Source organism: Ascaphus truei, chromosome 2 (assembly GCF_040206685.1).
Source record: "Ascaphus truei isolate aAscTru1 chromosome 2, aAscTru1.hap1, whole genome shotgun sequence".
Taxonomy (NCBI): domain Eukaryota; kingdom Metazoa; phylum Chordata; class Amphibia; order Anura; family Ascaphidae; genus Ascaphus; species Ascaphus truei.
Genome location: NC_134484.1, coordinates 388553589 through 388576333, shown reverse-complemented (window position 1 = coordinate 388576333; position 22745 = coordinate 388553589). Strand labels below are relative to the sequence as shown.

Below are 22745 nucleotides of genomic sequence, written 5' to 3'. Positions count from 1 at the left end.
TGTTATCGCCAGGTTCGTCATGTCCTGCATTCCCATGGAGCGCCGGACTCAATGTGCCCAGTGAGTATCAGGATTTCAGGTGGAAATCCATGGTTGGGAGTCTGTAGTGCAGATTCACCTAGGGTTGTCGGAGATGGCTGGAGTCAGCAGTCCTGATCCGCGGTGCAATGGTCAGTGGAGAAATCGGAGAAGAGCAGGAAGAAGGGGTAGTCAGGCAATTCAAAATCAAGACAGGCGTCAAACAGCAAAGTGGTCGATAAAGCCATGGTAAGGGCAGCGAGCAAGCATCACAGTAACTGGACCAGCCAGAATTGATGCCAGGTCTTTGAAATAGCCAGCAGCAAGTCTGAGAGCTTCCAAGCAGCAGAGAAAAAGACATCCTGCCTCCAAGGTAGCAAGCTTGTTGTGAAGCACTGGAAGACAGGACAGGTGCCTTTTTATATGCCATGAGAAGTGCAATGGTGTAGTCAGTATAGTTGTCTACCGAGGGTCTTAATAGAATGATGCAGCCTCTGCGTGCAGGTCCTTACAGTGAAGAAATGGAGAAGGACTCCTCTTCCGTTTTCCAGAAAATGTCTGCTGTGGTCATGACTGTTATTGAAAGCGTCACGTGACCGCACTGTGCCGGAAGGGCCGTAGCACGCAGGCACCATGACCCCTCAGCACTGAAAGGGTTAATGGACTAAAAATAGAGTTTTCTATAAGTAATCCACCTTTGGGATTACTATTTTGACTTAGAAGGTTAAGGGCCTTAAAGAGTTAACACTATGTGCTTAGAAAATGTAACTCCCCTCTCCCATCACATGGTATAGGATGACTTTGCAGAATCCAAACCTCTCCCCCTGTAGGTATGGTAACCAGAGATTTCACTAGTAGGTATATATAGTGACGGTGTAAAGTTATAGAGTTAGGTCCCTGAAGGAGTCACAGAAAAGGGATTTCACTGTATATACAGTAGAGTGTCATGTTTATGTGTAGAGCTAGATGTTTAAGGAAGTCTGGTCACCTTTAGTACTTTATAGTTAGGGAACATGTCCCTTCTAGTCATAGCCCATAGAAATGGTCCAAGATTAATTGTCTGCCCTAAAAAAAGAGGATGCATGATACTCCGGGGGGAATCCTTTTAAATAAAGGATTCCAGAGCACAGCAAAATTGACCCATACTAACCAGTTCTAAATACGAACCACTGATGATGCCTTGGGATAGGGAGAGTACTCCTCAGAGTGACGGAATAGGTATCCCTGATGATGGAAGTATCTCTACCACGGGTCCAGGTGGGAAGGAGGCAAATCCAAACTCAGGGACAGGGAATATTATGCATATCCAGTGCTAAAGGTAACAAGTCAAGAACCTCCCTAGGGTGGCGGTGAGAGCTACCAGGGAAGAATACCAAATGCATCTGTATTATTTGCCACTCATTATCATTGAAGGGAAGATGTCCGTGCATATGGAGCATAATCAAAAAAGCGAATAAAGCTCTTCTTTGTACCAATAAAGTTCCTGGCACTCTTCTTTACTATCACCTTCTAGCATACACGCCCAGCCAGCCTGTATGCCAGCACCTTGACAAGGTAAATCGAGACACTGAACACCATTGTAAATAAGACACCTTCATGTAGAACTCTTTATGAGCCAGGTAAAGAGGGGTTAAAGAGATTAGAATTTTGTGGGCTGGTCGTTTGAATCTTCACAGTTCTCTTCTTCAGGTGTACTCACAATAACAAACACAGATATAGCAAACAATATAAATCCTGCCAGTGCAGTGCAGTGGGACATGCATAATGCACTAGCGGGAGAAGCCCATATTCAATGGAATTGGCCGAACATAAAAAGGTGGAGGGGTTAACATGTTATTGCACCAGCTGCAATGAAACATGAAAACAGCAAATTTCCAGCTACAATTCGTATTTGGAAAATCTGAATTCACAACAAACGCACAAGTCAAACTGAGTCACAAGTCAAACCAAGTACTTTGCACAGAGCCAAACCATCATATTCATTCAAATATATTTTCCTTGCAAAAGAGGTTAATTAAGCAGTGATCCATACCAATGGAGCTATGAGGTGATCTGGAAGAGGCCATAATGATGTACAGTACCAGGCCTTCTATTGGAAATTGAACCAGGTTATTTGGAAATGCATTTAAATAGCTGGAACCAAACCGCAGCTGTAACACGACTTCTGGAAGTCGCTTACCAGACCTCTTGCTTGAAGTAAGCACTCTTGAAGAACTAGACTGAAAGCTGCATTACCACCATAAATGTATGTACATCAATGTAAATACAGTATATGCCTACTAATTTATATATGCCTCTATCATAATGTATATGATATTTTAATGTGTTCCTGTTAATTGTGTACTTTTGTACTATATTGCATTATATACATAAGATATATGGTGTAATTAGCTTTATAGGTAAAGTAGGTGGCACAGAATCCAAATTCCGGGGACCCAGGTTACCACTGCTTAGTAAAGTCTTGCTCAGGTTAGCGTATGTTAATGTACAGTAAGACAGTGAACTGCATATTTTCCACACCACACCATCTGGTGTCAGACTGTGTCTAGCAGCTGCTGTAAAACACCTTCCAGCATACTGTAAATACAGCAGGAGCTGAAATGCAATGCAGTGAGGACAGCTGTTTAATAAATGTCCCCCAACGTGTGTTAATGGCTAGTAAATCTGGTAAAATTATATTTTAGATTTATAGAAACTGTTTTTGGTAGATGAAATACAAATATCGTTATCATATATATATTTTTTATAACACTTTGACTTACATTTTCTATTTAATAGCTTCTATCATATAGAAAGAAGCAGAAGAGAATACAATTAAATGCAAATTGCTTGTTGGAGCAATGTTTAAAAAAACATGCAAATAGTGTCATTTTGACTGTACATTAAAATGTATCAGAGTGCTTTGATTTTTTTATTTGCATAAAAGAGTGCAGTAAATTCTGCTGATGACTCACTATACCTGTAGGTATGTGTTTAAGAATAAATACTATCACTCTGCTGCACAAATATTCAATGATATGTTACATAGAGACACAAGAATATCTTGAAAACCAATTTCCATTATAAAATAAATTATGTGATTACTGAAGTCATCCAGCAGAGTGCACTTTTGTTCAATAAAAGGATCTGCAAAGTACCTTTTATGTTTGCCATAGTTTAATTTTATTTTACAAAAATGTTATGTTATTAAACATTTTTCTCAAACATCCAGGGGGAGCATAAGGGGAAAGAAATACAAATTTAAGTGCAGACGTTTCTATAAAGTGGAATGATAGTGTCTTGGCTCGTATAAATGTATTACTCACAAGATGTATGAGTTAATCAGGCAATTGGCAAATTGGGTTGCCACCCATCTGTGATCTGGACCCCCCTTGTTAGAGATACCGTCAGCAGGATGATGTATATATAATAGAGAGAGAACTACATAGTGCGATCAAAAAGGTACAACTTTATAATTTAAAAAAACGGGTCAATAAAATGCGCACTTACAATGTGCCAGTAAAAATCATGCATGTATCTCACAAATGGAGAAAATAGAAGCTCCCCGAACTGCTCACCGCCTCCCTTATTGGGAAAGCAAATTCGTTTGGACTTGTTTTAATTCAAAAGTGCTGACCTATCTGTATACAGTATCTGTATCAGTATCAGTATCTGTATCAGTATCAGTATCTGTATACAAGTCCAAACGAATTTGCTTTCCCAATAATAAGTCACACTCTCACACAGAACCGTCTGATGCTTTACCGTTGTTTATTACCACTTTCTCTAGGCAAGCCCAACAAATCAGAGCTATCCTGATGAAAAATTGGGGTGTATTGAAACTAGACAAGGATTTGGACAAATACACAAAAACTTATCCAAGAATGGTTTTTAGGCGAGCTAAAACTATCGGTAACAAAATTTCTCCTAGCTTGTTTGAGCCAAAGAAAGATTTAAATATGTTGACAACTAAAGGTTTCTTCAGCTGTGGAAATTGTAGACTATGCAGGTATGCGTCCTCTATAAAACACATCAAAGATGTACACACCAAACAGAACTACAAGTTACGTTCTTTCATGACATGTAATACAAAATATGTCATTTACTTGCTGAGATGCTCATGTGGCAGTCGCTACGTGGGCAGAACAATTCGTACACTCAGAGAGAGAGTCACTGAACATGTCAGAAGTATCAAAAACAGGGACGAAAGATTCCCAGTGGCACGTCATTGTATGGAATGTCCATCTGGTTCCCTGAAAAACTTTACATTTAGTGGCATTGAACACATGCCCCTGAGAATTCCACCTTTAAATTCCAAAAAGGGCTATCTGTCGCCCATATAAACATCCGGAGCCTGCTGCCCAAACTGGATGAACTAAGGGCATGGTGCCTTATGCATAAACTTATGCATAAACCCAAAGCCATCGTTCTTACAGAAACATGGCTATCCTCTAAAACCCCTGATGCAAATATCGCCATTCAGGGATACTCCATTTTTAGGAGAGATAGGTCAAAGAGAGGAGGAGGGGTGTTATTTTATATTGCAGACACCTTACAATTTACACTGTTAAATTGCCCACCAAGTCCACACTCTTTTGAAACTCTAGTTGGCAAAATCTGCCTCCCCTTTTCTAAGCCCATCTTGCTTGCTGGCATCTACCGCCCCCCTAAAGCCCCTCTACAATCCCTGACTGATATCACCCAATTTCTTGGCTCCACTTCCTCTCTGAATGAGAACAGTGAGCTGCTAGTTCTTGGGGATTTCAACTTCAATTGGCTTGAACCTAAAAACCACAAAATCCAGATACAACTCAAGTCACTTAACCTATCACAACTCATTTCCCAACCCACACGGATAAACCTGAAATCGCATAACCATTCCTTGCTAGACTGGATTCTCTCCTCAAACCCCAGCAGAATCCAATCCTCTGGCATCCTTCCTGATATTTTCAGTGACCATGCAATAGTGTACTGTGTAAGGAAAATTAAACCGCCCCATTCAAGCCCTAAAGTTCTCCTCACTAGAACATTTAAAAACTTTAACCCACAACAGTTTCTTGATGACCTTACCAACTGCCCATGGCACAGAACCGATTTAATTCCCGACCCTGACTCTGCGCTCGACTATTTCCAATCCGAGTTCTTAAAACTCTGCGGTACGGGGGGCCCACCTTCCATGGGTTACACCTGACCTTATAGCACTCTACCAGTTCAGGGATGCCTTGTGGGAAAGCTACAAAGTAACTGGCACTACCAAGGATCTCAATCACTACAGATGCCTGCGGAACATGTGCACAAGGCAAACAAGGTATGCAAAAGCACAATATTACTCTGACAATCTCCACCAAAATACATCAAACCCAGCTAACTTCTGGAAGGTTATCAACAATATATTCCAGCCTCCTAACCATCAACAACCAAGTAATATCACTAAGGGGGATATTACTCTGACAAACCCCACTGACATTGCAAATGCATTCAATGATTACTTTGTGGGGTGTGCCACTAACTTATTAGCGAAACGCAGCACAAACCCCAAACCTGAATCTCATCCTGGGAGTACCCCTATAGTCCCACCCCCTCCCAACACTGCCCACAATTTTCAATTTAGCCCAGTATCTGAAGAGGAGATTACACAAGCGCTCCTCAAACTAAAACTAAGCAGCCAATGTGGACCCGACTTACTACAACCTAGGTTCCTACGACTTGGTGCCCCAGCCATTGCAAAACCAATTGCGTCCATAGTCAACTCTATCCTGTCTGCAGGCCATATCCCTAAGACCTGGAAAACTGCCAGAATTGTCCCAATCTTCAAAAGTGGGGACAAAAACACTGTCTCAAACTACAGGCCAATCTCACTTCTCCCAATTCTATCCAAAGTTATGGAAAAATGTGTCCACTCCCAATTAAGCGATTTCTACCCCAAGACAAATTTCCCTAGCCAATTCCAGTCTGGGTTTCGTCCCAAACACTCCACCGTAACTACCCTGCTAAAAGTTTGCAATGAAATCCAGTGTGGAATGGAACGGGGACAACTCACTGGTGCAGTATTCCTAGATTTTGCAAAGGCTTTTGACACAGTTGATCATGTTATCCTGCTTAACAAACTCCAGAGCTCTGGAATAGGGAAACATGCTTTAAACTGGTTTCAGTCCTACCTATCAGGAAGATCCCAACATGTGTCCATCTCAGGCTCTAACTCCAACCCCCTGGATATCACCTATGGTGTACCGCAAGGCTCTGTTCTGGGGCCCCTACTCTTCTCAGTGTTCATTAATGATCTTCCCACAGCTTGTAAGGAAGCCTCAATACACATGTATGCAGATGACACAATCCTGTATGCACACAGCCATAGCCTCTCTGACCTTCAACACATACTTCAGTCTGACTTTTTGAGACTCGAAAACTGGATTTCCCAAAACAAACTGTTTTTAAACACTGACAAGACTGTAACAATGGTATTTGGGACCAAGACTAAATTTGTAAAGCTTCCAGTGACTGAGCTCCTGATTAGAACCAACGCTAAAACCACCCTAACACCTGTCACTAGTTTTAAATACCTGGGCTTATGGTTTGACTCCCACTTAACATTCGGGATGCACATTGATACCCTGACAACCAAGACCTATGCCAAACTAGGGGTTCTTTACAGGAACAAATCCTCCCTAAGTCTCCTGGTCAGAAAGCGTATTGCACAGCAGATGCTAATGCCAATTATTGACTATGGAGACATAGTATATGGCTCGGCTCCTCAAACCCACCTTAGCAAACTTGACACCCTCTACAATTCAATTTGTCGTTTTGTTCTCCAATGCAACTACAACACACATCACTGCGAAATGCTCAAAGAACTAGATTGGTCATCACTAGAGTCTAGGCGCAAAGTTCACCTTTCCTGTCTCACCCTCAAATACTTTCTGGGCAAGCTACCCAGCTACCTGAACAAGCTCCTCACCCCTACCACATGCAGTACCTATCACCTGAGATCAGACTCCAAAAGACTATTCATGGTCCCAAGACTCAACAAAGTATCCGGACGTTCCTCCTTCTCCTTCCGTGCACCCCAAAACTGGAACAACCTACCAGAGACTCTCATATCCACCACCAGCTTAAGTTCTTTCAAATCTAAGGCTGTCTCACACTTTAATCTGGTCTGTAACTGTTTCATACGCTCATAATATATATTTTCTTTAACTGTGCATGCAATGTCTTGTATATAATGTATACCTTGTTCATTTATGTAACTGTATTTGTAACCATGTATTATTTTGTTTTACTCTGTGTCCAGGACATACTTGAAAACGAGAGGTAACTCTCAATGTATTACTTCCTGGTAAAATATTTTTATAAATAAATAAAAAATAAATACATCCGAATGTCAGAGGAGGAGATAGAGAGTCTTTTTTAAACCACAGGGAGATGTACTGGATTTATGCCCTTGGGACATTGGCACCCAGGGGCATGAATCTAGATTGGGAGTTGAAGCATTTTTTGTAAATATGTTTTACAATTTTCTGGTTTTCAAATATACTTTACAGTACCCTTGATTTTATATCCTTAGGTATTGTGTTACCCATGTATTATTTATGTCCATTGATTGCTTTGGATTATTATATGTGGTTCTCTTATGTATTGGAGACAACTAATTAGATTTACTGTTTCATATAGGTTATAATTGAATTTTACATTGATTCTCTTCTTTTGAAGCTATTTCATTTTGAATATATGATTTTGCTTTATTGCGGATTTAATTTGCATAATTTGTTTAAATTAATACAAGTGTATGTTTATTACAGTTAAGGTCCTTTACATTCTTCAACACATCTACCTTATACTTTTTCATGCATTGACTCTCTTGAATAATATATCCATCCATTATTTGCTTGGACTTAATTACATTATATCATTTTGTATACCCTATGGGTTCATATGTCCCTTTAAATAATCGTGCCTACAGACATATATGAATTGATCAATCATTTATTATTTGTTTTTTCCATTGTTTTAATATGGTCTTAGTTCGTGTTTTTAACATTATTAGCATTGCGCTATATAATTTGAATTTTTCACTATGTTGTGTATTGCATTCTTCTATTCTCCCCAATATGCATTCCTCCGTAGCCCCAGCATACACGAGAGGCGAGTCCGCAGCCTGGCACACGATTGGTGGTTAGTCTCCACCAATGCGATATGCCGGTTGCGTTATTCACGCGAGACTTGACCTTTGTGACGTCATCATTGGGGGCGGGGGTTCGCATATTTATATGGGAGGTTATAGTGACGCGAATTTACTCTTTGACAAAGGAACTTGTTCCCGAAACGCATCAGAGTAGTCCTGTACCCCTCACTTACCACCTAATAAAGTCTTTTTAACCTTCGTTACTGGTTTGTAGCCCCCATTTTCCTACAGCTGTGCTCCGTTTTTTGGACCCCATGGGACAGTCTTTTCTCTGCTACATCGGCTTGATGCACACATTCAGTAAGGGTGAGCTGCTACAAGAGTGAGTACTTATTTGATTACTTATGTCTGCTATTATGCTATGTTTACTGAGAGGGTAGGCATGACCATTATGGCATATATATAGGTCAATCACCACCTCACACATACCTTCATATGCTGAATGCACATCACTTATGACTTAGTCATTACAAGTGTTCATTAAGTCTCACGTAGCTTTCATTATAGCTCTGTCTCCTTTACTAGTGTTTATCACTTTTTGACTACATATATATATATGTCCTGTTTGCTACTGAGCCCCGATCACTGGGACTAGATCACTGGAACTTTGTGTACAATAACTTTCTGTGTAGGTGTGATATAGGATACATTTTAAGTCTCTAACTGGTATTTTTAAATAAAAATTACAGGCACTTTTAAGTATGCAGAACCTGTAGAGATGTCTTACAAAACATATATCTAACATAGGGCCTCATGCAGTAAGCGTCGATTATGTGAAATCGGCAATCTTACCGATTAGTCATGTTATTGGCGATTTTTCCTCTCCGTATGTAGTAAGTGCCGAATACATTCAAAATCAACCCGAAAACAAATCCGCCCACTCTCACGATGATTAGCCGATCACACACAGGTGTATCGGCGTGCGTGGCGGGGTGCTGTTAGGTTGCCCAATCACAAATCTTGCTGAATCAGGCGAAACAAGCATGTATTGGATTGCGCGCCATATTTAAAGGCAACGTGTACTGCTAATCATTCTCTGTGTTGTTGGGAGTGAGAGAGAGAGAGACGCACAAAGCTGGCTGATTGAACATTTGCATATTGACTGAGAGACTTGTTGTGTATTGGGTGAGCTTTGTCCATTGTTGTTTTGTTTACATCTTTGTCTTGTTTTATATGTGGAAGTGTTTCGTGTGATTGGCTGTACATTTCTTGTCTGTTTTTTGTGAGTGCTGGAAGTATGCCCGCAAAGCGTGGGAAGAGTGATGCTGGTGGGAGTGGGAGTGCTACTCGTGGGAGTACGCGTCGGAGTGAACGTACTGTTCAGGGGAGTGATGTTGCTGGTGCACCGAGTGGTGTTGCTGGGAGTGGGAGTGCTGTTGCTGGGAGTGGGAGTGCTGTTGCTGGGAGTGGGAGTGCTGTTGCTGGGAGTGGGAGTGCTGTTGCTGGGAGTGGGAGTGCTGTTGCTGGGAGTGGGAGTGCTGTTGCTGGGAGTGGGAGTGCTGTTGCTGGGAGTGGGAGTGCTGGTGCTAGGAGTGGGAGTGCTGGTGCTAGGAGTGGGAGTGCTGGTGCTGTGAGTGCTGCTGGTGGCGCAGTTGCTGATGGGGTGGATGGTGGTGGCGTGCTTGCTGGTGGGCAGCTTTTGGAGGCTCTTCCATTGGAACAAGGAGAGTCCAGTCAGCACCAGCCAAGCTCTGACCCTAAACCTGCTCGGAAGAAACGTGTGGAGAAGCCACGTAATCCTCGCTTCAATGACCAGGAAAATACAGCTCTTGTCACTGGCATTCTGGAGCACTATGACAGTATATATGGACATTTACTAGGTAAGTGTACCTTTACATTTATTATTCAAATACATGTGATCCTAGGTCATCTGAGTTTTGTTCATATGCAAATATGGGTTCAGAATATCTTTCTATGTTAATTAGTCTGGAAACACAGCTTTTTTTCATGCCTTACAAGGACAACTAAACACAGGCGGTCAATTTGCCATAACTGCATACAATATGAATGCAACCTTGCTTACATGTATAGGTTTAGTAGTGAATGCTCATGTGCTTCACATATTACACATAAAACAGCATGTTTGCTATCTCTTGGAACAGCTAGCAGTGTAGGAAACTGGTGCTTCTATTATTATTAATTTACCTCATATATTTTATATGTTTTTCAAGGGCGGACAAGTTCAGCAAGCAGAAAAGAAATGTGGACACAATAGTCATTGGTGTCAATGCGTGTGGGAATCATGTGAGGGACAAGCGGAATTGTCACAAGAGATTTGATGATATTAGGTCCAAATTGAAAAAGAAAATACAACACCAACGCGTGCATACTACTGGCACTGGAGGTGGGCCGACACCACAACGTCTCATATTAAGTCCATTGGAGGAGCTGCTTCGGGCAAAATTACTTCCCGTCGTCGTGGAAGGCTTACCTGGTGACCGGGATATTGGAATTTATCCCTCACAATTTCCACCAGGTGAGAAATATTAATGTACTAGGCGTGTCGTTGCTTACAGTTATTTTGCATATTTACACTGCTTTTTATACTGTCTTCACAATATAAGCATACCTGCATCTATATATGTATATGTCTGATTCTGTATATATATATATATATCAAAATAGACATATATGTTGTAGTCCTACTAAAAGCAGTAACTAATATAGCACGTGCCATTGCGTGCTCATTTACATGTGAATTCCCAAAATGCATTGCTGCAGTGGAAGCAATTGATGGTGGGCGAAGATGGGGAACAACAGGGTAGTACACATGTGTAACACATGTTAATGAGAAATTATTACTAGCTACAGGTACAGAACATAAATATGTATAATATTATTGTGTATTTTATTTATTTTACTCCGACAAACATGACATTACTGCCTATTTTAAGCATGCATCAAATATATTGCATGCAACGGCCTACAAACATCACTTGCACTAACACATCTATAGTTGTTAATGAAAAGGTCCATTTTTGCTTTAAGTCATATACAGACAGCATAATGAGGCACACGTATCATATGTTATGTCATTGTTTTCATAACTTAAAAACTGCACACGACTATTTAGCTCATCTACCATTGTGTTAAAGCAGCTGCAATTAATATCTCATCACAGCATACACTTCAACAGAGGGGGTGGGGTTCAGCACACACACTAATTACAGCCTCATTTTAGGGTCAACTTAGTTCACACCATGTTCACCTGTTTCAAGTAATTGAAAGGTGTGGCTGATTAGGCTTTTTGGGGAAGGGAATACCGTTCTTACAACCTGACTAGCACAACTGAAGTTAATCACACTCATTTGAAAGCTTCACTTTAGCTACTAAATGCCCCAACAACTCATTACTTATCAAAGCGTACGTCACACATTAGTTCACTCATATCTATAGTTGAACTACTATCAACGACACATTATCACACACTGCATGTGTTGTCTTGTTGAGTCACAGCCACATTCAGGTGTGCCACATCTTATATTAATGTACCACACATATCCTCTACCAAAAACAACACTTTTTGCAATATGACCACCTTCATGATAACCATTGTGAATGGTCATCTCATGATAGTTATGTACATTATGATACTGATATCACTACACAACATATGATTTTTATGTACAAATTTAATCTATTTATCCTCACGCATTACTGCAGAAACATAGTATGTTTTATGTTAGGGAACTCAAAAGTTCTAAGTACACAGGCATGTACATTGTTATTATAACTATTTATGTTCACTTTCACACACACATTTTGGGTTAAGGAACTGATGCTGTTAGGTACTCATAAATACAGAACATACAATAACTGTTTGTTCAATATTTACACATGTAAATGTAAAACTTATGTTATTGTTATATATAGTTGCCCCTGAAGGACATGTGTCACCTGAGACGGAACAAGTGTCTTCACCTGGGTCAGCCAGCTCAACACACCTAGAAGGTGAGTGTATCAGTTGGTGGCCATATAATATGTGCTCTTCTATATGTTATGTTGTCATGTTCATTATTTGTTTTGCACATGTTCTTTAAATAGGATTACTTAGTGTCAGTGAAAATGAAGTGTAAGGCAACATGTATTGTGTTAGTGATGTTAACTATCATGTAGGAGTTGTGAGTTTACAGCAAGTTTTCATTCACTCATATTTCATACTGAGTCCAAACATTATTCTTAAGTCAAGGTAGTTTTTAATGTGAGGTTATAAAACGTATGGAAACATGTTAGTTGTTACTTATGACACAGTAGAATTACATAATAACACAGCAGAGATTAACATGCCATTTAATAATGTGTACATTTATTTGTAGAACATGATGAAGAGGATTATGATGATGATGATGATGATGATGCCGCCGCCGCCATAGACACACAAATACAAGCAAGTGACCATGAAGAGGTTCCAATTGAAACTGTTTTACCGCCAAATCGTCCAGCAAATACCACATACGATGCAATTGTAGCTTCTGAGGGAAAAATTGTGGAAGCAGAAAATCGTCGCCATTCTGACCTGATGACAGTGCTGGAAAGGATGATTGCACTGCAGGAAGAAACAGTTTCACAATTGGCACATCTCCACAGAGTCTTCATTGAAGTGCCGAAACAGTTGCAAAAAATCAACACCTCATTCGAAGCATTAGTTGTTCAGCAAACACAAGCTAATTACTTGAGAATGACTAATGTACCACAATTCAACTTGAACACCTCACAGGCAGGATCTGTTCATGCAGGTCAGTTTTCACCACATGCTTCTGATATTCATTCACCAGGCCCGAATGTTACCGGTCAAGTAGCAGACATTGCTGTGCAGGTTCCTGACGACATCCTACCGCTGCCATCTGTACAAATTCAGCAGCTGACACCTACAAAGGAGGCCACAAAAAGAAAACACAAGCAGTTACTACTGACCAGTTTTTGGTCAAAAACAACAAAAGACACACATGAAACAGACCAACCATCACTTGTGCAGTGTCTACCAACTTGCTCACATGTGTCAGTGGGCACAAGCCCTGTCGGTGAGTCACTGGCCACAAGCCCTGTAGGTGAATCACTGCCCAAAAGCCCTGTAAGTGAATCACTGCCCAAAAGCCCTGTAAGTGAATCACTGCCCAAAAGCCCTGTAGGTGAGTCACTGGCCACAAGCCCTGCCTGTGAAGTGCCAGAGGCCACTCAAAGTGGCTCTGTTGTGGCTAAAGTTGGTGGCAAACGAAAAAGGAAAATTCAAGAGACAACAAGCAGGCCTGTTACTCGCTCTCAAAAGGAACAAAAAAAATAAAATTTTTAATTCACAAAATATGTCTTTGGCCTTGTTTTGTTGACTTCAGATTATCTAATTAATATTGTATGTATGCTGAAGACTGTGTTGTTTCCAAACTTTCAAATATGTTCTTGTACACGTGAAGTTTTGGAAATGTTAACACTCCTAATTAATGAATAGTGTTATAAATATTTATGTTTTAATCGTCTGTTCAGTAATGGTCCACCAGGAGCCAGTTGCTAAGTTTAGAGAAGCTGCCATTGACTTTGCAGCAAAACATTGCATTTGGGTGTGTTACTTGATGTAATCATTGCATGTGCATATTATTCACATGCAATTATAAAAGCACCTATTTAACTGCAAACATCTTTCTTGTAAGTGTACAGCAGGATTTTGTGTTAAATATTACTTACCTTTGCTGGCCATTGTAATGTTGTCCTTTAATCATTTATGTGTTCTTGTTTCAAGAACATCTCTGAATTTATACTAATATATATGTAGTATGTATGCATATATGCACACACACACACACACACACACACACACTGTGTGTGTGTGTGTGTGTGTGTGTGTATGTATATATAGTACTATCTAAACTGGTATAGATGTATTTACAAAAAACATACACTTCATTATTCCTTGTGAAAACACAGTATTTAAATAATACAGGCCTAATGTTTGAGAACTATACTAAGTGTGAGCCTCTAACATTGTGCGCAAACAAATGTTTATTACTTAATTCACTCATGTTTATCACCATTTAAATAGGTTTCATACAAGGCCTACTTACTGCCATCAATATGTTGTGTGTACTCCTGCAATATAAAAAAATTAAAAAAAATTATATATATATATATATATATATATATATATATATATATATATATATATATATATATATATATATACACACACACACACACACACATACACACAATATACATATAGTACAATATACACTTTATATATATATATTTATGAGAGAGATATATTTATATATATATATAGATACACACGTATTTAAACTCATGCAGACAGGGAGTTAACCAGACTTTCAAATACACAGAGAAATGTATGTGGGAAAAAAACATTTCATTTTGCAGGTGTGTGTATTTACTGATATGGCTGTCTAAGCACTATTTTCACACAGTGCTCTTTGTTATTTTTCAAGAAAACTCAATGTTACTGAATTAAAAGTGTAGTAATGTTTTCAGAAACGAGATAAAAAAAGGATACATGTTTGTCCCACATGCGGCTATCACAAACCACAAATGTTCAAGCAATTAAAACTACAAATCCAATTGGCGTTTGAAATAAGGAGTTACAGTTTATAGTTTTGTTGACCTTGAAAAGGAAACACAGCAATTTGTTAGCCATTGAGCAGTTTCATTTTGATGAGCAAAGAACAGATACCTGCACACATCTTTTTCGCTAATTTGCAATGGCTGATGAATTCGTGAAAAATATGAATCCGAATTTAGGCTATAAATACATGGTGTCAGAAGCTATTTTGAGAACTTGCGGACACCAAGCGAGCACACGCCAAATCTATGATTTGATTCGAGCAAAATATCCTTATTACCAAGACCGTCGGCATGCGCGCAATTTTAATTCCTCAATAAGATTCACTTTATCAACTAATGACTTTTTTGAACGTGTGCAGGATAAGCTAGAAGACAACTATGGTTTCTGGAAGATTGCCAAAGAAAAACATTTCACCGTGAAAGAGGGCACATATATTGTGGTTAAAGGCATATTTATTCCTAATGCCAATAGCAATGGATCCGCTACTACTGTTCCGTGTGAATCGATACCTGCTGCAATATCTGCTCTCCATTCCTGAAACCCACATTGTACAACAACAAAACTACTATGATTATGTACCAAGCCTTTCAGCTGAAAATGCATTGGAATGGGTACCCGAAGAAATGAACCTACCTCCCGACCAATTGTTTGAAGAAAGCAGTGGCGATTCCTATGAGCGCTTCATGGAGGAGATGTGTGTCATACTGGATTCAGCGGGTGGGTCAAGCGTGGATCAAAAAGCCTTGCATTTCTGGAGCGACCAGTTGCAGCCAGACGAAGAGTTAATTCTAGAAGAATGGTAAATATAACAACCGTTATGAGTTGACTCTGCGTTTAAATGTTTTTTTTTTTGTAACCACCATTTTCCCTTTCAATGCGTGGATACAGCGTAACATTGCAGACTGCATAACATGTAGCGATCACAAAGAAATTGTTTCCGAATACAATATAGTAGAACCTGAAAGAGTAGTACACATTGCTGACGGAATAAATATACGTATTTTCCTATCACTTTAAACATATTAGCAACATTTTACCATAACTCTAACACATACCTGTTTTGTTATCATGCTACATCTACAACATTTAAAAGCGGGTCCACCACGTATGACGTGGGACCCTTGTCATGGCCCAAGGCGTCCTTAAAAAGGATTACGGATGTAAGTCCCGCTCCCAAGCGACGTGCGCGCCTCAAAGCCTATTGGCTGTCATGTTTTGTTATAGTAACGGTAACTGCAGTGTGTCATGTGTGCGGCTCAGTGTTTGTAGGCGTCAACTGGGCGTTAGCCGAATGTTAATTGAGTGGGAGGAGTGTTAGCGTGCGTTTCACGCTGGTTTAACATGACGTCACACGTATTGCATTTGCGCATTGTGTTATCGGCCGTCCTTTCTGTCCAAACACGTCTGTTTAAAAAGAATACAGATGTACTCGTTTAGAACGAATGTAGTTTCGTATTCATTGTATTTGAAATAAAGATTTTATGTTTAATGGTATTTTCAAGATGTATTGAACGCACAACGTACGCTTTGTTTTGCGCATGCGCTAACAGTTAGTGCAGCCAAGCGTGAAGTGCGTGCGCACACTAAGATGTGCGCGCACATTTTTCAGTATACAGGCAACGTTCACATCATATACATAGTTATGCCTGCTACAAATTTAAAGAAACATTACATACTGATGTACACTTGTACTTCTAACATATAAGTGAGTGACGTGTGTATGTACACAATCATATAGAGCTGTGTAACGCGTTGTCACGGATACATATATAGTAAGGTGCCATATTTGACCATCATGTGTTTGCTGTATTTCAGAGATGTCGGGGAAGATACAATCGGATCAATGTATGATTTCAGAAGAGTCTACCTTTATATGAGATGATTGTGAGGAGGAGCCACCGACTACTATACTACATATGGAACTAATTTTATATTGCTTGCAGCGCTTATTAACAAACAATTACAAATGTGATACCCTTATGCCTATATTGCATAAGCACTTAATTAACATAATGATGTTGCAAAATAGTGCCTCATGAATTTTTATTGAGTGTTCTTTAATGACTACTATCATTTTATGGCATGGTGTGTTTTATATATAACAACCATTCCCACTCTGCTAACACATTTGTGTATTCTATTGTGTAATGGAACGTATGACTGTCGAAACTATGTAACAATAATAATAATAATAATAATTATAATATGAGCATGTTCATGTATAGCGCTGCTAGTTGTACACAGCGCTTTACAGACACATTTTTCAGGCTGAGGTCCCTGGCCCGTGGAACTTACAATTTATTTTTTGCCGCCTGAGGCACAGGGAGATAAAGTGACTTGCCCAAGGTCACAAGGAGCCGACACCGGGAATTGAACCAGACTCCCCTGCTTCAAACTCTCAGTGCCAGTGTGTGTCTTTACTCACTGAGCCACTCCTTCTCCCAATGTAAAGGACACTTACAACCAACTAGCCATTTATTGTTAAAAATCTCTTGTTACATGGGTATGTTGATAAAATGGTTTGGGACTGTAGCAAATAATGTTATTGGCCAGATGTTGTGGTCCCCTACAATGCATGATGTTCTGAATATGACATCAACATCATGTAATGAAGTACGTTTCTGTGTATATTTCATTAACCTAACTAACTATAGTTTACTGTGTTTATTAAACGTTCTAAAAATACATAGTATAGTCAATATGATGATATAAGCTACCATAATAAAGCTGGTGTTATCATTTGTCGGTGTTATACATGGATCCTACACAAATTGATACAGACACAAACAGTTGTCTTAAAAAGTGTGTCTATGCTAATGTGCACGTGATTGACGTTACAATTGTGAGAATACTTGATAATTATCATCATGATAATGATGAAGTGACGTGATTTATATTGCAAAAATATTACCAACATTGTCATATTGGTAAATTAGAAATGCTAAATGACAGTAACATTTGCAACAAAATTGTGTTTTCTGTTAACAGTTTTACACTTGGTACATGTAGGACACATCCACACACGTGTGACTTATACATACACATGTCACAAATTTAAATTAATGTTGACTATTAATTCCTAGCATTAATAAACACCTACATTGCTAAATATAAGATGTAGTACGCATTGTTGTGATTACAGGCATTCATGCATGGAGTGTTAGGATCAGTCAATTTCATCCGTCATGAATGAGCTCCCGTAAGTAAACAAATAAGTACAGTTATCCCCTTGTCTCCAAACACCTCTATATTACATTAATGGAATTTATAAGGAAACATACATAAAATGTGATGAAATGTGAGTAATCATTTTCTAATACAATGCACATGAAAGCTCAAGAGTAGCAAAATGCATAGACATGATACAGAAAGTACATGTATGTTACATTTGTGTTAAAAGCAATATGTTGGGTTTTTACTTCAAAAAAAAGTTTTTACTTTACTTTTTACTCCTGCTGTCCGGCCTTCCTACCTCTCACCTGTCTCCCCTACAATCTATCCTAAACACTGCTGCCAGAATCACTCTACTCTTTCCTAAATCTGTCTCAGCGTCTCCCCTGCTGAAATCCCTCTCCTGGCTTCCGATTAAATCGCGTATCTCACACTCAATTCTACTGCTCACTTTTAAAGCTTTACATTCTTCTGCCCCTCATTACATCTCAGCCCTAATTTCTCGCTATGCACCATCACGACTCTTGCGTTCTTCTCAAGGATGTCTTCTTTCTACCCCCTTTGTATCTAAAGCTCTCTCCCGCCTTAAACCTTTCTCACTTTCTGCCCCACACCTCTGGAATGCTCTTCCCCTCAATACCCGACTAGCCCCCTCGCTATCCACCTTTAAGACCCACCTTAAGACACATCTGCTTAAAGAAGCATATGAGTAGCACTGGATAATCATGGACACATGATACAAAGCTTGGCCTCCTGCAGACGCACTTACTAGTATTCCCTCCTACTGTCTCTGTACGTTCTCCCTACCTACCAATTAGATTGTAAGCTCCTCGGAGCAGGGACTCCTTCCTTAATGTTACTTTTACAGTATGTCTGAAGCACTTATTCCCATGATGTGTTATTTATATTTGTTATTTATATGACATGTATTACTACTGTAAAGCGCTATGTACATTTTATGGCGCTATACAAATAAAGACATACATACATACAAATAATTATAGGAAGATTGAGGTAGGCACATCTTATGAGAGATGTCAGCAAATATACATACCATGATCAGTCATACTGGAGATATACCTATAATGCAAAGGAACAATATATAAATTGCAAACATTGACATGCCATCTTCAGTACCGTAAACAACACAGCAAAGTGTGTATTTGGTGTTAAATGTGCAACACCATGTATATTTCATGACATTCAAAATGTAAATCAGGCTGGTGTACACATCATATGGATGTACATGTTACACTGCACCAATAACATTGTATGTAAGCATACTAGAAGCATGAATGAGTATGGGCATAATATGTGTATTGTGTTAGCATAAGGAACAACACAATGCTAAAATATTAGTGCTTTGTTACCCCAGTTGTATTCACATACACACAACTAAAGTACAATTGAAGAGGGATTATATAACCTGTGCAACAATAACATACCGGTGCCACATCCCTTTGTGCACACAGCAGAGAAAAGAAAGGTGTGCAACCCATATTCATCTGTGTCCTACCAGAAGGGTATATAAAAAAACATTATTGTTAAGATAACATAATGTAACTATAAAAGTAGAACTTGGAACATATATGTTTTTACTTACAAGAAAAAAATGAATTGATGAGATTCTGGCGTGTCTGGCCACCACTGGCTGTTTGTTCATTTTCAGCAGCTACATGGGTGGGATGCTCGTCTACCAAAGGCTCAGCTAGGTCTGACTGTACATTGTGCCTCAGTGCAACATTGTGCAAAATGCAACAGGCAAGGATAATATCAGACACTTTTTGAGGCTTGTATAGAAGAGCCCCACCAGTTCTGTCCAGACACCTAAATCTGGTCTTGAGTAGCACAAATGTCCTCTCTATAACAGATCTTGTAGATATATGGGCTGCATTGTACCTGTCCTCTGCTTCAGTTTGAGGGTTTAGCACCGGAGTCAAGAGCCACGGCCTAATTCCATATCCTGAGTCACCTATAATGAATGGAGCACACATAAGCTGACATTAGTGATCAAATTGTACAATGCCAACATTCCTAAATAAAAATGTGTTTTGTGTTAGAACATGTAAATGTGTACTCACCCAGCAGCCAACCATGTTCAAAATGTCCCTCTTCTAATGCATGGAAGACTGAAGAGTTCCTCAGGATAGAGGAATCGTGACTGGAACCAGGGAATTTGGGTACCACATGCATTATCCTCATCGTGGCATCACATACCACCTGTACATTGAGTGAATGGTAGTGCTTACGATTGCGGTACACATGCTCACTCTGACTAGGTGCAATCAAAGCAACATGTGTGCAATCGATTGCACCCAGCACACATGGTATCCCTGCTATATTATAAAAGCCAGTCCTGACTTCCAGCCACTCTGTCGCCTCTGTAGGAAAATGAATATAATTCCTAGCGCGTCTATTGAGTGCATAGAGAAACTGGGTCAAGGCCCGCGAGAATGTAGATTGCGAGACCCCGCCCACTATGCCCACAGTTGTCTGGTATGACGCGGAAGCAAGATAATGTAATGAGCACAGCATTTTAACAAGCCCAGGGACTGCACGACCTCTGGCTGTGAAAAAATCTAAATCTCCCCTTATCTCCTGATAAAGAGATAAGATTGCTGCTGAACTCAAACGATAGCGACTTACAATCTCCTCCTCACTCATCCCATCTAACAGGGTTCTCTCCCTGTACAGACGCGGACGAGGCACAACTTGTCTCCTCTGTCTTCTCCTCTGATCTCCTGTCCCTCAACCTGTCCCTCGGCCTGTCCCTCTCCCTGTCCCTGTCGTATCCGCGTGACTGTCCCTGTCACTGTCCCTCGGTGTGTCCCTCCCTTGCCCTATATGATTCTCTTGATCATCAAGCATGTCATAGAAAAGAATGTTCCTCCGTCTCCTAAACAATCTCAACATTTTGAAATGAGTAGCTGTGAATGAGCAGGTAATGGGCGTCCTTTAAATAGGTATGTGATGATGTCAGGTGACATAGTAAAATGCAAGGTGTTACATTAACATAATAAAGTACTTCTGTGGCAAGCTGTGTGCAGTTGTTGTTATAAGTATTTGTTGTGTGTATTCTGCAGGGAATGATGATATTTGCCAATGATGTGACGTGAAGCTTTGTACAAACATTGCTTGCAAATAAATAGTTGCATGTGCAATGCATGTAAAACTTCTGAATGCAACAGTCAGTCATGTAATTAGACAAAAAGGCTGAGATTGACGTGGGAAAAGTTTTGTGTAACATGTGTAATTAGCCATGTTATTGTCACATGTTGACAACAATGAATAGTCGTGTGCATATGCATGCATTTCTGTAAGGAGGATAGTTGCTATAGAATGAGTTTACAAGGTGTCCCAATGATGAATTACTGTACATGTGTGTATAAGTTAGGTTGAAGTGCTTGTAATGCAACGGTTACAATGTAAACATGCAATGTGATTGATCGTCCAATAAGTGACGTCATGAAAATAGGGAGGACCAAACGTAGATGTAAACATGAGAATTTAGATGTACATGAACGTTTAAAGATGCGTGACACATTACAAGCATTGTGTAATGTAAAGGAACATGAATATACGGTGTATGTGTGACATGTGTGACATGTGTAACATCATGTAAATAATTGTCGCTCAGTTCAATAAAATGTGTGATATGATGTGAGGTTCTCCTTTAAGAGTTGAGTATAGTATTTTCCCTTGACACATCATCACATGATGAGTAATGTGACCCGCAAATGCTGAAAACATGTAAAAGTATAATGTTATGCAAATAATACACGTCAGCTGTGACACAATGCAGGGAATGCCCCCACACTGTAATGCAAATGACGTTTGTATTGTGAGCAATGAAACGTAAACAGTACTATACTGTTATACGTCCCCGCTCCATTGACTCCATTGATGTACAGAAGAATTTTTTTTTCTAAGTGCCGTTACGGCAGCCTTAGCGATCGTTCTCCCCTCCAAACTGCCAACTTTAGTTGGCGGGAGAAATTGGCCATAACATCTCAATTTCGTAGTGCCGATCAGCCCCGATAAGCTGATTTATTTTGTTGAATCCAGCCGATTTAAAAAAGTGGCGATCAGTGGCGAAAACAGGCTTATCGGCAGCCGACTGGCCATAACAAAATAATCGGCTCCGAAACATGGCGAAATCAAGCACTTATCGGCGCTTACTGAATCTCAAACCCAATTTTGGCTATAAAATGGCGATAATTCCCTTATCAACGCTTACTGCATGAGGCCCATAGTCTGCTTTAAAGCTCTTAATGCCAAAATAGGCATGGTGCTTTGAGCGTTTAGACATTTTGCACCTGATTTATTTTATCACTGGGTTCACTGAATGGAAGTTCAAATCTAATAGTTTTACATCCCATGTTTTCCCTACAGATTTCACTTTGTAAAGAAAAGGAATGATATATACACACACACACACACACACACACACACACACACACATACAGTACATATACAGTACATATACAGTGCTCGACAAATTCACTTTTCTGGATTTTGTGAGCTGGCGAGTTGGCGGCAGGATGGGAGCGGAAGAAGAACCTGGCGCGGGAGAAGACAATCACCATGTCGGGAACAGTAGCAGGAGGTCTTTGATGGCGAAAAGGGGGCTGCAGAGCCGGCGGCAGCAGCAGGAGAGTATTCAGATCCATGTGAGCAGCAGCAGAAAAGTTGGAGAAAAGTTGGCTGCGGTCGGACCCGGAAGTCTTCAGTAAAGGCACTGAAAACTCACGGGTCGAAACGCAGGGGTACACTCTTACCTGGCTTTTCACCTGCTGCTCACATGGATCTGAATAGTCTCCTCCTGCTTCT

General features: G+C 39.9%; 2 protein-coding genes across 3 annotated transcripts in view; one reads left to right on the top strand and one right to left on the bottom strand.

Moving 5' to 3' along the window:
* The window catches only part of DGKB (diacylglycerol kinase beta), an 895737-nt gene that overhangs the window by 749539 nt on the left and 123453 nt on the right, over window positions 1-22745 (bottom strand). The gene's annotated exons all lie outside the window — the stretch shown is intronic.
* On the top strand, window positions 134-22321 carry LOC142488855 (uncharacterized). The gene is made up of 6 exons (XM_075589193.1): window positions 134-267; window positions 3788-4006; window positions 10552-10652; window positions 12050-12127; window positions 12493-13305; window positions 22308-22321. Exons 1-6 carry the CDS (start codon window positions 134-136, stop codon window positions 22319-22321), a joined length of 1359 nt encoding a protein of 452 aa, XP_075445308.1.

What these genes read in the sequence shown, in the direction of transcription:
- LOC142488855 (XM_075589193.1), top strand. Translation starts at nt 134, where the DNA reads ATGGCTGGAGTCAGCAGTCCTGATCCGCGGTGCAATGGTCAGTGGAGA. An exon ending in TCCCTCACAATTTCCACCAG is followed by an intron (nt 10,653 to 12,049) that starts GTGAGAAATATT and finishes TGTTATATATAG; the next exon opens with TTGCCCCTGAAGGACATGTG. An exon ending in CAGCTCAACACACCTAGAAG is followed by an intron (nt 12,128 to 12,492) that starts GTGAGTGTATCA and finishes ATTTATTTGTAG; the next exon opens with AACATGATGAAGAGGATTAT.